Below are 15,504 nucleotides of genomic sequence, written 5' to 3'. Positions count from 1 at the left end.
AGCGTTGTCTGTAACCACTACTATTGTCTTATCATGAATATTCTGTTCTAGTAAGATTTGATTGATGACCTGAAAAAAATGTTATATTAAAGTAACCTGCCAGTATCTCCGAAATTTTGCATAATATTGTCAAAAAAATTCTTTTTTTCACAGTCTTGCTATCTGAAAAATTACTTTCATATATAAAAAAATAATTCTCTAAAAAATGTGACAATGTATTACTAGTCGATGTTGCTCTGAGCTTCACCGTCTTAGCAGCACGGGAAAAGCAGGAAGAGGAAGAAGAAGAAAAAGAAGAGGATAGTCACAGTAAGGAATAGGGATGACAGAGGGGAAAAATTTACTGGTCTGGCATGCAATGCTGCTACCTTAGTAGTGCATGCTTGCTGATGAATTGCAGCAGATATCGTATAAACTGCACACGGGAATAACATGATTGCGTTTGAAGAGACCAAGGGTGGGTTCTTCACTCATTATGCTTTTTCTCGGTTGAGCTGACACTCAGTACAAAACAAAAGGCCATCACTCCACAGCAGTGCTACATCGCTCAGATCGGCAACACTTGCGATCTTAGTAGTAGGCTCCAGTTAACACTACAACACAAATGGCTCTTTTGAAGTTTTGCTGTGACCTGGGAGCATGGATTGCTGATGAATGGGATGGTGTCACACTGTGTTCAGCAATTGATTGCAGCTCTGCACTATCCTGGACAACTATTGATGATGAGTACAGCTGTGACCTGAGGAAAGGTCCAATTATTCCAACATTCTTGATGGCACCATGGTGTTACTCCTGGTGTCATGGTGTGATGGAGACTGAGGGATTTCTGTCAGCACAATGGCACATTGTGGACATGTTGTGTTCTCATGATTTGCCTCTCTTGCAACTGTATCTCAGGGCCATTTTTCAATACGACAATGTTCTTTCACACACAGGTCTCTGTGAAATGTCTACCTGATGTAAAAGTGGTATTACATGTGTGGTACCAGCTAGACCATTAACTCCATTCCAGTGCCAGTATCCAGGATGACAGGACCATTTGCCACAGTTGTGGGCCAGCTTGCCTGAGGGGCTGATACACAGCTTTATGACACCCTTGCCACCTGAATCAGTACATGCATCCATGTTACAAAGCTTACAATGTCATACTGATATGTGGGCTCATACTGACAAGTTCTTCATAAATTTGACTCAGTTTTGCAATCACTGCTACATGTCACATGCCCTCTCAACACGTTATGGTGGTAATTTTTGGCATCTACACGTTTTGCTTTGCACTTGCCTTTAGCCCATGCAGAGTTAACATAATGATGCACACGCCAAAAACTTCGTCCAGCATTTAAAAAACCACTAATATGCTATATTCAGTTAATCAGAAAATCGCCACAAATGACACACTAAATTGCATTAATTTTGCTGAAGAAATATTCATCTGCTGCTGCGACATTCTGAGAAAAATTGGTAACAGACATTATCATCACACATCAAGAGCACTGCTTCATGATTGCCTCACACTTGCATCAGTTCTTTCCCTTTTTATTTGGAGTCATTGGAGCCGAGTAGTACTTTTGATAAGTCGACCTTCAGGAATGGTTACGGATGCCACTGAACAGTATGGCATTTCACTGCAAGACAAGGATCTCAGTGGATGCATGGTGCAGGCATGCTCATGGAAGTAGTAATACTCCAGTGTTGTGATTGGCATGACAGGCTTTTTATTAAGAGAAAGCATAGCCTATGTGCTACAATTTGATATCTTCTATTGAACATAACTATGGTCAACTGGCCCACTTGCAGATATCTGGTCTGGTGCTGTACTTAGCTCATCTTATGACCACACCACACATTCAATGAAATCATCTTTGAAGACTCATTGTTTTTGGATTTTCTTGTAAATATGATTTCAGATTCAATGAAAAATGTTAACACTTTCATGGTCTCCCTATATAACTGTTTGTGATGACATCACTAGATAAGATACGCTCACTTATCCAGCAGCAGTAACAACTGAAGACCTGCATGTTGCACTTCAGGATATCTCACTGTCTTTCTGGAACTTTTTGGTGAAGGTGGTAGAGACAGTCATAGAAATCTTGATATCATATCAAAGTTGCACGTGACGGAAAACAATTTGTTTGGGTTTCATGTTATGTTCACTTAAACCATGGAATGTTTAAACTGTCTCACTTTAAATGGCATATGTATTTTTTTTTTACGTTTTGTATGGTGACATTCTGACACTTGACGGTACTAAAAAGATGCTGCAGGTAATATGAAACTAGAATAACTAAAAAAGATAATCATTTGTCTCGTATTTTTAATATCAATTCTATAATTTCGAATCCATTCTAATTACCAGGCAAATAAAACACAAAAATACATAAATGCTTCATGAAACAGTGGAAAGGCTGACAAGTATGTGAATTTTTAACCTTGGACGGTTCTCTAAATAGTCAAGCACAGCATTGCATGTTGAGCATAATGATAATGTTCTCCTCGTTTTCTTCTATGATTTATAAAACAATTGAAATTTACACTTTACAGTTTTGAAATGTTGTACAATTCGAGTTTTGTAACATTCAGGAAACATAGATTGATAAATCTGTAAAGATATGTTGCACATGGACAAAATATATACTTACAAAAATTACACAGTTTCTCATACAGAAGCTTATCTAAAACTCGTACTAATGCAGTTCGACAATAGTAAATATCATCTTATTTACTGAGCGTAGCAAGCGCCACTGAAAAACTGGATGGAAATAACTTTTTTTTCTACTTAGTTACAACACTAAATTAATCTTTTATTCATATTTACACGTGGTCTCATTTCGCTGATATCTCGTATCACGCACCATACAGTAGTAGAGTTTATCCTCCCAGTTACCATGGGGTTATAACTCGTCTTTCATTTTCATCAAATGAGTGATTTTTTATCGTCCAAGACGCCTTTCTAATTATATGTACAACATTTCTAACAAACTAAAAACATTTTTTTGGAGTTGAGTGTAAACTTTTCAGTTTCTTTGTCTCGTTCAATGTTGAGATGCCCAGCGCCTTTGGTGATGCCGAGTTGATCGCTCCACTTAGGTAAGTCGGTACTGCCTCTTGCGACCAAGTTTTGCTACAAAACCTTGTCTGAACTTTTGCGGCGCATTAAATGTGTTTTAACGTGGCAAAACGGACGTTCACGTTCGCGGTGGTGGACAGTCACGAGGCAGACGTATTGAGCTGGCTGGGATTGCGTCGCGCTCTTTTGCGGTCCACTGGGTCGAAGGTCGCCATGCGGCTTCTGGCGGCCCAGGAGGACGCGGCCGGCGCGCCGCGCTGACTAGAAGCTGACGGGACGCGCTGACGTCACAGGGGCGCAGCGCAGCCCGCGTCCGGAACACACTGTGGGCGAGGAAAGTCACATTCAGAGATGACGAGTCGTTCAGCGTAAAATACCCTGTACGGGAAACATGTGCATTGGGGGCCTCAAGAAGGAAGGAAGAGGTCTTTAGAGACGGAGCTCAAACACTTTTACAAGGATGGAGAAGAAAATTGGCCATGCCATTTCAAAGGGGCCACGCCGGCATTGGTTTAGGGCGATTTGAGGAAACCACGGCAAACCTAACCCTAGATGACCAAATGTGGATTTGAACCGTTGCCTTCCCGAACCCAAATCCAGTGTGGTAACCCCTATGCCAGCTCTCTTGGTAAGCAGCAGAATTTCTTAATAAAAGTAGTACTAACGCTTAAACGTTAATTAGTATTTAACGTAGCTAATCTCACCATACAAATCAGATTCTTTTTGAGAGATGTGAAATGAATATAGCAGTATTGAGTTGAGGGTCGATTCAATGAAAGAACAAACAAAACCAAACAGAATAATGTGGCTCTCAAGTATCGATACGACGCCAGGAGGGAGAATTACAAAACTAATATACATCTTTAGAAAGAATTTCTACTCTGTAGTAGAATGCGCGCCGTCGGCAGTGCCGCAGTGGCAAAAAAATGGTTCAAATGGCTCTGAGCACTATGGGACTTAACATCTGAGGTCATCAGTCCCCTAGAACTTAGAACTACTTAAACCTAACTAACCTAAGGACATGACACACACCCAGGCCCGAGGGAGAATTCGAACCTGCGACCGTAGCAGTCGCGCGGTTCTGGAGTGAAGCGCCTAGAACCGCTCGGCCACCGCGGCCGGCGCCGCAGTGGTAACACTGGTTCCCGTCAGATCACCGAAGTTATGAGCTGTGGAGCACGGCAAGCACTTGGATTGGCGGCCCTCCGGATCTGCCGAGTGCTGTTGACAAAGGGGTTGCATTCAGCCCTTGTGAGACCAATTGAGGAGCTACTTAATTAAGAAGTAGCGGTTCGGATCAAGAAAACAGACAACACCCCGCAGAGCGCTGTACTGAACACAATACCCAGTGACGCCTATTGGCTGAGGATGACAAGGCGGTCGGTCGGTGCGTTAAGTCTTCCAAGGCCTCTTCGGATGGAGTTTAGGTTAGTTTTAGCGGAGTGCGCGCTGATTTGAAGATACAAATCAGCGCACATTCTGTTGCAGAATGAATATTCATTCTCGAAACAATCTCCAAGTTATATGTCTCCGCCCATATTTGGCTGGTCGCTTGGTACAATCTAAACTAAAATACATATTTTTGCTCAACTTCCCCTCTCCCCTATTTGAGAACACCGCTGCTAAACTTCATGATGCGCAAATGACTGTCTATAGATAACTGAAACTTCAGCAGTTTTCGTCATCACATGGGGTCCGCAAATGCGTGTTTGCCTAGACAGTGACGAAAGAAACTTTTTCGACTGCCGCTTGTGCATCCGTAAGGTAAACACTATTTAATGAAAGCGCCGCTGGCGGCGCAACGACGGTCTGGCTGGGGAGCGGAAGGCATGTGCTCGATTCCCACATAAATTTTGCAGTTTCTTGTTTCATTTGTATTTTTCACTTATGGAAGTTGGTAGGAAGAGAAGGATTAAAATGGCAAGCAAATCAATAAGGAATGATAAGAAGATAGGCAAATAAACTTCTCAGACACTCAGATTAATAAAGAATTAAAATATTAGTCCTCGTTGTATGAAAGGTATTTCCAGTGAAAGTGTTGAGAAGACGAACATTCGACACACGTTAGACATGAGGGAGGAAAACGAAGCCTTATCGCATTTAGTGATATACATTACAAAAATTTACACGCGGAACAACATTCCATCGCATCGTCTGGAAAATTGTTTCCCCAAGTTTTCGTGTGCTTGCGTCAAATTATCGTTTAATTTGGTCCTTGTGGTATGCAGTAGATCAGTCGTTTAAAAGACTCATTAACAAATGTTTACATCACTTGTTCCAAATCCGAAAAATGCACAAATACAATTAACAAATTGTGTCTTCAGAACATTTCAAAACAACACGTTGCTGATAAAAAATTCCGTCTGGTATTGGACTTCTGTGGCGGACAAATAAATACCGTCATATATGGTCTCATATGTATAGACGAAGAAAGTCAGCTGACTTGCACAGAAGAAATAATACCGTCAACCTGAACACTTGTGTGCCAGCAATGTGTTGCTTATTTTAGAAACTTCATATGGAGGCTTCAAAATGGCAATCTGCAACTACATATAACTCCAGCGAGAATTGCACAAACGCGCAAATGCAATAATGATTCACGACGTAATTTGAATTTATGATCGACTTTCAGCACCGACTTTTCAGGATGTGTTATCTACTGCGGGATATGCATCAAAAGTAATTACCGAAAAAGAAATATTTTAAAATACAGACCAAGTCTGTTACGCTGAATATTCGGGATGAACTATTCGATTGCGTGAAGATTACTTTGATGAGATGTTCTTGTTGCTTCGAATATCTGTACGAGAAATGTCATCAGTCTTGTTGTTCTAAGGAACCCAAGGACATGTAAGAGAGTGAGTGAAAGAGCACTTTTAAAGGGACCAGGATTAATGTTTTTATTCTTTCCGAATGTAAGTAGCTTTAGAAATTTATTTTCCTACTTTGTTGTTGTCCCTTATTGATTTATTTACTTTATAAACCCTCCTATTTCTACCAACAAAGATGCAGAAAGAAGTGCGAATGAAAAATCTGTGGATATCGTTTGTGAATCGGACACAGATTCTTTGCTTCCCAGACAGATACCTTGGCCGCTAAAGCCACTGGCGTTTTTGTTAAACAGGGCCTTTCGGAAAAAGTTCTTTCCTCCATTTCTACGAAAATATGCTTTTGCGGATGACATATGTAATGACGAAAAATTCTCAATTTTTAATTATCTATGGATGTAGTCGATTTTGAGTAAATGCACATCGCGACATTTTGGAGCGATTTTCTTAAAAACGGAGGGGGCAGGGTTGAGTAAAAATGTCTCAGACTTAATTTTTAGGTATTACACAAGTGTCCTGCCAAACATAAGCCGAATCAGTTGCATTTGTCTGAGGCCTTCACCTTGTAAGCTATGTCTCCGCAATATCTTTTCTTCCAGTGATAGTTTCACAAGGCTGAAGGAGAACTTCTGTGAGGTCGGAAATGAGGTGCTGGTTGAAGTAAAGCGCTGAGGACGCATCGTCAGTCGTGCTTGGGTAGTTCAGTCGGTAAGCAATTGCCCGCTTAGAGTAACGGGCGGCACACACTTTTCACCTGACGGTTTTTTTTCAGGTATTGGACTATAAACCAGAAGTAAACGAGATCCTCGAAGACGACGCAGGAGATGGGTGGACTGAGATCAGAAAACTGGAGGCTTGTTGTTAAAGTGAAGGAAAAGAAGACTTCTGTCAACGTAGGCCCGAACTAATCCCATATCACAATATAGAGGTTATGGAATTCGTCATAATTCAATAAAGCATCAAGCTTTTCCAGATGTAATATCTCTCCATGAGATAGATATTACAAATACATGACTGTTAAGGGTTTGTCTTTGCCATGTTTTGGCATGTAGCAATAAAATAAAGCGTGCTAGTAACCATTTCCCATTGGGCATGGAAATATTTTAATTTGGAAAACGCACAATTGCACAGTGGTTCGGAGTCTATGTTAAACTTTAGATCTGCTTTAAGTAGCTGGCTAACGTTTTTGAGAGGTCAGAGGAAGACGAGTGCATACCACCGCCAATTCGACCACGCCTAGAAGAACAGCACAGTATTTCAATCACCCTTAGATCTGGGGCTACAATTTAATTAAAAAATGACACTCCATAAACCTTAGATCTATTCGACACTCGTATTATTTGACATGTAGATAGTTTGTCGGAACCTGTACGTGACCTACCTATATTCTCTTAAAAGCAAAACAAATCAATGACAACTCCAACACAATAGTACCGAGTAAAGTGGTGTTCTCACGTGGTAGTTTCGTCATCACTTCTCGCTTGAGTTAAGGAGTATGGCTGGGGAAGCCCACCTGGTTAGCCGAGCGGTGTAACGCACGACTTTCCGGAGTGGGAAGGAGCGCCTGGTCCCCGGCACGAATCAGCCAGGCGGACTTGTGTCGAGGTCCGGTGAGCCGGCCAGTCTGTGGATGGTTTTTGGGCGGTTTTCCATCTGCCTCGGCTCATTCCGTCTCAGCTGCACTATGTCGGCGATTGCTGCGCGAACGAGTTCTCCACGTACGCATATACTACCATTACACTACCATGCAAACATAGGGGTTACACTCGTGTGGTGTGAGACGTTCCCTGGGGGGGGGGGGGGGGGGGGGGTCCGCCAGGGACCGAACCACACAGTAGCCCTGTGTTCGATATGGGGCGGCGGAGGGGTGAAGAGGACTGCGGTAGTCGTCGTGGGGTTGTGGACCACTGAGGCTGCGGCGGGGACGGAGGTCCCCAGTTAATGTACAACATACAACATTGTTGCGGAGGCCTACCTGGGTAAGGAGTAGGCGGTTAGAAGAGCGGCAGCTTGTCCCGCGCCTGCGCCGCCAGCCGCTGCCGCCGGTAGCTGTGCAGACAGATAAAGGTGGCGACGAACGCGGCCGGCAGGCAGAGCCCCAGCAGCAGCACCAGCGAGAAGCGCATCGTGTCCCGCCAGCCCTGCAGGCCGGCTAGCGCGCGCCCGGTGTGCTCCGCCGGCGCCACCAGCACCAGCGTGGTGCCGTCTTCGCCGCCGCCGGTGTCCACCACCAGCGGAGGGCTGCGTACCAGCTTGTCCGCCCTCTTCGTCACCAGCTCCACCTGCCACACAATACAGCTGTCAGTGTTTCTAGTTTTCCAACAGGACAATGCGCTGCCACTTTCTCTGCCGCCCAAGTCCACCACGAACAACGGAACTGCACACCAGAGAGCCTGCAAGGACAGTACACTAATGCCCACGGAATGGAGCATGCCAACTAGTCTGCCCTGTTCACCTCCAGCACCACCTGTCACACACCACACCTGCCTTAACTTCTAGTGAACCAGTTGGAAAGCGTGGTGACAGTACCACCTGTGTCCATACCTGCTTTGCACCAGTGACCATTCTTCATCACACGTTCCACCTGCCCGAACAATATACCCGTTAATGTTTCTTGCATCAGAACTTGGCAGCACAGTGCCAGCTTCTCTGCCACCCATGTGTACCTACACATTTTGTAGTGTGGACTCATGGTGAAGAAGAGCTGGATGTCTTCTTGGTGCATCTGAACAGTGTTAACTCGAAGATACAGTTTACGGTGGAGAAAGAGAGCAACGGTCAACTCAGTTTCCTGAATGTGTGGATCGGACACTGGGCCACAATGTATATAGAAAGAACACTCATGCGGATAGATTCCTCCAAAAGGAATCAAACCACCATCCTAGGCAAAAAAGAGGTATCATGAAAACCTTGATGGACAGAGCCAACAAAATCTGCGAGCCGGCGTACTTGCAAGATGAATTAAATCACTTACGGTCAGCCTTAATGAAAAACGGATATACCAGCAAGGAAATTGATCGAGCCCTCCATCACAGAAGAAAAGAAGCGAGAAGTCAAGAGCAACAACGGTCACCTATTGGAAAAGTTTTCCTACCGTTCACTAATAAAGTCACGGACCGTATCGGGAAAGTACTGGCCAGGTATGGTATCGAAACAATCTTCAGACCCACCAAGAAGATTAAGGAATATTCAAGAACTGCAAAAGACGCCCGACACCCCTAGCAACACCTGGAGTGTACAAAATTCCATGCATTTGTGGACAAGTATATATTGGAACAACGAAAAGAAGTGTAAACACCTGCTTAGCCGAAATAAAAGAAACTGTCGCTTAGGACACATCGGAAAATCGGCCGTAGCTGAGCATCTTTTTCCAGATGGGAACCACGAAATTAAATTTAATGAGACAAGCGTTCTAGCATGAACATCCCATTATCATATGCGCATGTATAGAGAAGAAATAGAGATTCACAAACACCATAATAATTTTAATAAAGAAGAGGAAGTTTAAAAGTAGGACAAAATATGGATGTCGACGTTGCGCCAGCAGAATGACAGTCGATTACTCTCAATCGAGAATGATGACGCCTTCCAAAGACAGGCATACCGTCGGCATCACGTGACGAATGGTGATGCCCTTTATGCGCTCTATAAATGCGAGAGTACCTGGACCCTAGGTGGCAGTAACCAGATGACCTCAGAAGATGTCTCCCGCAGATGGAGACGAAACGTTTGGTGGAAATTTTATACATCGACCACGGCCTCTTAGCCCGGAAGTTTTAACTGAAGACACTTGTAAGTATTTCTGTTTGAGCACTTCTAGCCTTCAGTGTCACTATTTTCCATCACCAGCATCCTGTCGCACAATAATGGACCCACCCTACTCATCACCAGCTTCACCTGCCACAGTCTGCAACAGCAACATCTGTCAGTGTGTCAGATATCCCAATCGGACAGCATAGTGCCACCCTCACCGCTGCCTGTCTCCAGCACCAACGGAGCTTCACATCAGCGGGCTCACCGCCATCATCACCAACTTCATCTGCGATACTGCATGTTTGTCAGTGTTTCTTTTTTCTCATCTGAACAGTCTGTTTTCTCCATCGGCACTGCCTGTGTCAACTGCCATCAGGCGATTGTGCTCCAAAGAAACTGGCTGCCTTGTCACCACCTCAACCCAACACACTGTACTTCAGTCACTGTTTCTGGTTTCCCAGCTGGGCAGCATGGTTGTCACATTCACAACCGCCTTTGTCCTCCCCCCCCCCCCTCCCCGTGTTATGTCACACCAATGATCTCGCCCTCTTCATCACCACATCAACCTGCCACAGCTACCATCCACAACAGGGCGTGTATGATTTCCCAACTGGATTATCTCGTTTACGTGGATTTGTTCGTCACAGTTACCATCCAACAGACCAACATGATCTCTGCCAAAGTTTTGTTTTCCCAGTTTAACGTTTTAGTCTAGAGTTTAGTTTCCAACTTTGCTTTACACAACGTTGATCCTGGTTATTTGTAAACACATCAGAGCATGGTGACGTGCCACTCTACAAAATAGAACCATTTCGTTGTATCCATAATAGACACTGAAGTCGTGGTTGTTGAAATCAGTTAACCTGTATACTCAAGCACCTTTCACAGTGCAAAATCGTCAAAATCGATGTGCTTCGAATTATTACACAAGAATCTATAAAAGCGATAAGGACACAAACATAAATAATAATATTTTATAGATTCGTATATAATAATTCTGATGAAGAAAGCTTGCTACATTTTAACACTGATACACAACTATCTTCTCTATTTTACTGACACACTGAAACATCTTGGACGTTCGATATTAACTTACTCAGGAAACCCCACAGCTCACCAGACAACAAATAATACACTAAAACTATCGACAGATAAATCAGAGCGATAGGTAGGGCCTACAATATTCTTTAACAAATCATTCACATCTATGCGTCGTTTGGGCTCCTGTTTTTCCAGATTTCTAACTCTCTTAACAAGAATTGGAACTCTTTCTACTTCGCTTTCTGCATCAGTCTACGTTGTCCCACAGACATAATGTATCTGCTAATTACATACCTACTCTCTCTCGGATTTCTGAAACACGTTGAGAAACGCTATTCATTACCCTAACTTGGGTAATGGAGTCTAATCGTTTTCTTAGACATCACTAAATCCGAGTTTCTACCAACCAAATAGCCTCTCTTGGATAACCTACACACACACACACACACACACACACACACACACACACACACACTTCACATTCATGCCCTCAAATCCAAATGTCAGTGCAAAAAACTATCTTCCCTACCCACTATAGATCCCTCATTTCGTGTTTCCTCATAAAAAACCAGATGTTTGGATATGGATATTGACACAAAGCGAGCAATACTCATACTAAGTGAGGCACACCATGAGTGCATTACACTACTACAATACCCCATTTCCTAAAACGACCACACTACTACTCTGGACGTGAAAGGCAATGGTTTTATGGCTTCAGTGTATTGTTTGAAACAACGAGCAAGACCACTTCTCATGAGCCCTCCAGAGGAGTAGAAATGATTTTCTTCTGTTCCTTGAGGCAGTTCGCTAATACGTGGATATTGTCTGTGATAGTTATTTTTTGATGCTGTTTGTGACGTTCTGCTACGGCATTCAGCTTATTTTGGTTTCCTTCCAAAGATTATACGGTTATTATGTTGAGAAAGTACAGTATTACACATCCATAAACTAAATTGTTGGACTCAGGAGGAGCCATTGCCATGCATGACGCAGAGAAGGCAAACTCTCAATTCCTGGAGCAAATATCTGTTAGAAGTTCACCATAAAACAGGGTTAATCCAAGCTGACAGCTACAAGTGATCATAGAATTTACCAAAGAATTCTGAGAGATTACCGGAGTCTGATAAGGATTTCTATATAAATAATGGTACATTTTATTTACAGTAACGCACGTTCTTCAGTGTTCTGAAGGCACTGACCTGTATGTGGAAGACAGTGTCAGATGACAGCGAGAGAGTGACGCAGGAGGAGTCTGTGTAGAGGTTCCCGGTGATCCCCCCGCCGTCCACCTCCCACGTGACCAGGTACAGCGGGGATCCCCCGTCGCTCCTCGCGGCCTGCAGCTCCTTCTCCGGCAGTCTCCACGACAGCTCGGCGATCACCAGCGCTCCTTGATGGATCACGGACGTCAGTCGCAACGACCACTGGCTGCCGTTCTGTCAACAGATGGAAAGGTCAAGCACTGGCCACGTAAGATACACGACACGTGCGCCATCAGTCGAAGCAGGTGCTAAAGACCTTGCTGTAGTGTGCCCACAGCATCTTATCATCATCATCATCATAGTCAGTCCAAAACAGTTTTGAGACTGGATTAACAGAAAGTAGAGAGCAGTTAAGATGGTACTCCAATCTCCTCCTCATTCCGCACACTCAAACTTTAGTGAAACGCACAGAACGTTCTTACAAACATATGAAACTGACAGAAACGTCCTTCTTTCAGGCTGTGTTGAACTCATGCGTCACATTCTTAATTCACTGACGTCGCTTCTACACCAGGAATGACATCAGCCCCTCGGAAAGTTTTGGACGGACAGTGAAGTTTATTATTACTTCTATGTACGTAATTACAATAATAAAAATAGACGATGTCTAGAGATAATACAGGTTACCCATCTAAGCTGCTACTGTGTTATTGTCACTGGCGATGTCTTGCCTAACAATTATCAGTTATGTAATAGAATGTAGCCTCAATTGAGCGCTGTCGTCAGAAGTAAGAGCAAAAAGGCAATAATTAAGCAGCAATCTGGGCTAATAAATTTCTGTTTGCTTGCTGTATAAGCTTGTCTATTTCTTTATTTGAATGAGCAAGCTGACGCAATGGTTAAAGTGCAGGACTATGACTCAGATGGAGAATGATTTACCCTCCCTTCCTACCACCCATGCAAAGCAGGTTCTATTCAGCATAGTTTCTCTGCACCACATAGCACACTGCAGGGAAGATTCTTTTGAAAACTACTATGCCGAGTTCCTTCAATACCGTCATCATCAGTTCTAATGGTCCATAGTTCTACATGTCACTTGTCGACAACACTAGCGTCGTCTCCAGTTGTGGAAACTGCCATCGGGTATATCGAAGTAATGGTTCAGTAATTATATTCTATGTGATCAAAAGTATCCGGACAGCCCCAAAAAACATATGATTTGCATATTAAGTGCATTGTGATGCCCCCTACTGCCAGGTACTCCATATGAGCGACCTCAGTAATCATTAGATATAGTGACCAGAATGGGGCGCTCCTCGGAACTCACGGACTTCGAACGTGGTCAGGTGATTGGATGTCTCCTGTGTCATACATCTAAACGTCAAATTTCACACTCCTAAACATCCTTAGGTCCACTGTTTCCGATGTGATAGCGAAGTGAAAACGTGAAGGGACGCCTACAGCACAAAAGCGTACAGACCAACCTTATCTGCCGACTGACAGAGACCGCCGACAGTTGGTGTAAGGTGTAAAAGGCAGAAATCTATGCAGACCATCACACAGGAATCCAAAACTGCATCAGTATGCACTATGACAGTTAGGCGGGAGGTAAGAAAACTTGGATTTCATGGTCGAGCGGCTGCTCATAAGCCACACACGAGGCCGGTAAATGCCAAACGACGCCTAGCTTTGTGTAAGGAGCGCGGACATTGGAAGTTTGAACAGTGGAAAAACGTTGTGTGGAGTGACGAATCACGGTACACAATGTGGCGATCCGATGGCAGGGTGTGAGTATGGTGAATGCCTGGTGAATGTCAACCGCCAGGATGTGTAGTTCCAATAGTAAAATTCGGAGACGGTGGTGTTATGGTGTTGTGTTTTTCATGGAGGGGGCTTGCACCCCTTTTTGTTATGTGTGACACTATCACAGCACAGGTCTACATTGGTGTTTTAAGCACTTTCCTGCTTCCCACTAATCAAGAGCAATTCGGGGATGGCATTTGCAAGTTTCAACACAATCGAGCACCTGTTCATAATGGATGGCCTGTGGTGGAGAGGTTACACGACAGTAACATCCCTGTAAAGGACTGGCCTGCACACAGTCCTGTCCTGAATCCTATAGAACTTCTTTGGGATGTTTCGGGACGCCGACTTCGTGCCAGGCCTCTCCGAGCAACATCAATATCTCTCCTCAGAGCAATATTCCGCGAGGAATTGGCTGCCACTCCCCAAAAAAACCTTCCAACACCTGCCTGAACGTATGCCTGCGAGAGTGGATGCTATCATCAAGGCTGGTGGAACAACACCATATTGAATTCCAGCATTACCGATGGAAGGCACCACGAACTTCTAAGTCATTTTCAGCCAGGTGTCCGGATACTTTTGATCACAGATTGTAAATCGACTGCATGAAACTCATTAATGACCGCAATGCTGTTTAGCACTATGCTGTAAACAAAAGTCACGTATGATTTGCTTACAAAAGCGAGGAATCTTGTTTTATTTGCTTACTGTATATTCACTCTCGTATCAAAAGAGTGAAGAGGATGCCTAGGAGCAATCAAGTGAGCCGGTAAATACGGCTATCTCTGCACGGACACTAATTTTCACGGCGATATATGGATAATCTCAAACTTGTTTTCACAAATATAAGGGAAACATTCTAATGCAACTAACTAGAAATCTACTTGACATGCACTGTCTGATCAATTATGTTTAACAACTGTTAGTGGACATTTAGGGGTGTGTCCATCTTTCATCCGTATGGCGGCTTGAACTCTGCTGGGGACACTTTGAATCATGTGTCTGAAGTCTGAGGATAGATGGCAGCACATAGTTCCTCAATATCCAAAACCAGAAAAGATATTTTGTTGGACGCTGGATTCTGGAGCGTAGTCGACGTTCTAACTCATCTCAGAGGTGTTGCACAGGATTAAAATCGGCACTCTAGGCAGGTTAGTCATTTCACAAATGTTATTGATCACAAATGACTGCCTCACAGACGCAGGCATATGACAGGATGCTCCTGTCTCCGAAATATTCCTCTACTGTTCGCAGTACGCAACGCCATAAAATTGTTCATATCATATCACATGCAGCATTTCCTAACCACGAAAAATGTTGAATTTAGCCTAGTCGTCAAATGTGGGCTGTCTTGGAAAACTGCCTTCTCGGATCGCTAGACAACATTCAGACAAATCGTATTAATGGGTTTTATTACGAAATGATCAATGACAATACTTAACTTTGACAATAGCTCATAAGTGTCGCAAGCCAAGGGCGACATGCAAATAAGAAAGCTCTTCAGTATATACAATTCTTAATACGAGTACAGTAATACAGTTTTCTATTCAGTTCGCTAGTCGTGAAGCTTCTGTAGAATCGTTATGTCCTCTTCGCCTAGAGGGCGCTACCGTCGCGTTGTCCTGGAGAGGGGTCGGTCAGCATGCGATTGGCTGACGTCTCCTTCATAGCCCTCTCTGTTCTGTCGTTCCCGACTGGCGAGCCGGCGCTTGACTTTACGCTGGAACAAATAATGCCCTCAGATCTTAAAACAACCTCCTCCATACATATCTGTTGTCACTACGCATGATAGCATTCGCCAAAA

The 15,504-nt window shown here is 43.8% G+C and overlaps 1 protein-coding gene across 1 annotated transcript in view; it reads right to left on the bottom strand.

The window, feature by feature from the left end:
* Nucleotides 1-2,300: 2,300 nt before the first annotated feature.
* Nucleotides 2,301-15,504, bottom strand: part of LOC124622069 — a 111,655-nt gene continuing 98,451 nt past the window's right edge. The window contains exons 6-8 of the mRNA XM_047147642.1: nt 11,895-12,131; nt 7,874-8,180; nt 2,301-3,393 (exon numbers count right to left, since the gene is read on the bottom strand). Coding sequence (XP_047003598.1) covers nt 7,893-8,180; nt 11,895-12,131 — 525 coding nt within the window. The 3' untranslated portion in view covers nt 2,301-3,393; nt 7,874-7,892. The remainder of the gene's footprint in view (nt 3,394-7,873; nt 8,181-11,894; nt 12,132-15,504) is intronic.

The sequence above is a fragment of the Schistocerca americana genome, chromosome 7 (assembly GCF_021461395.2).
Source record: "Schistocerca americana isolate TAMUIC-IGC-003095 chromosome 7, iqSchAmer2.1, whole genome shotgun sequence".
NCBI classification, from domain to species: domain Eukaryota; kingdom Metazoa; phylum Arthropoda; class Insecta; order Orthoptera; family Acrididae; genus Schistocerca; species Schistocerca americana.
This window is presented reverse-complemented; position numbering and strand designations above follow the sequence as displayed.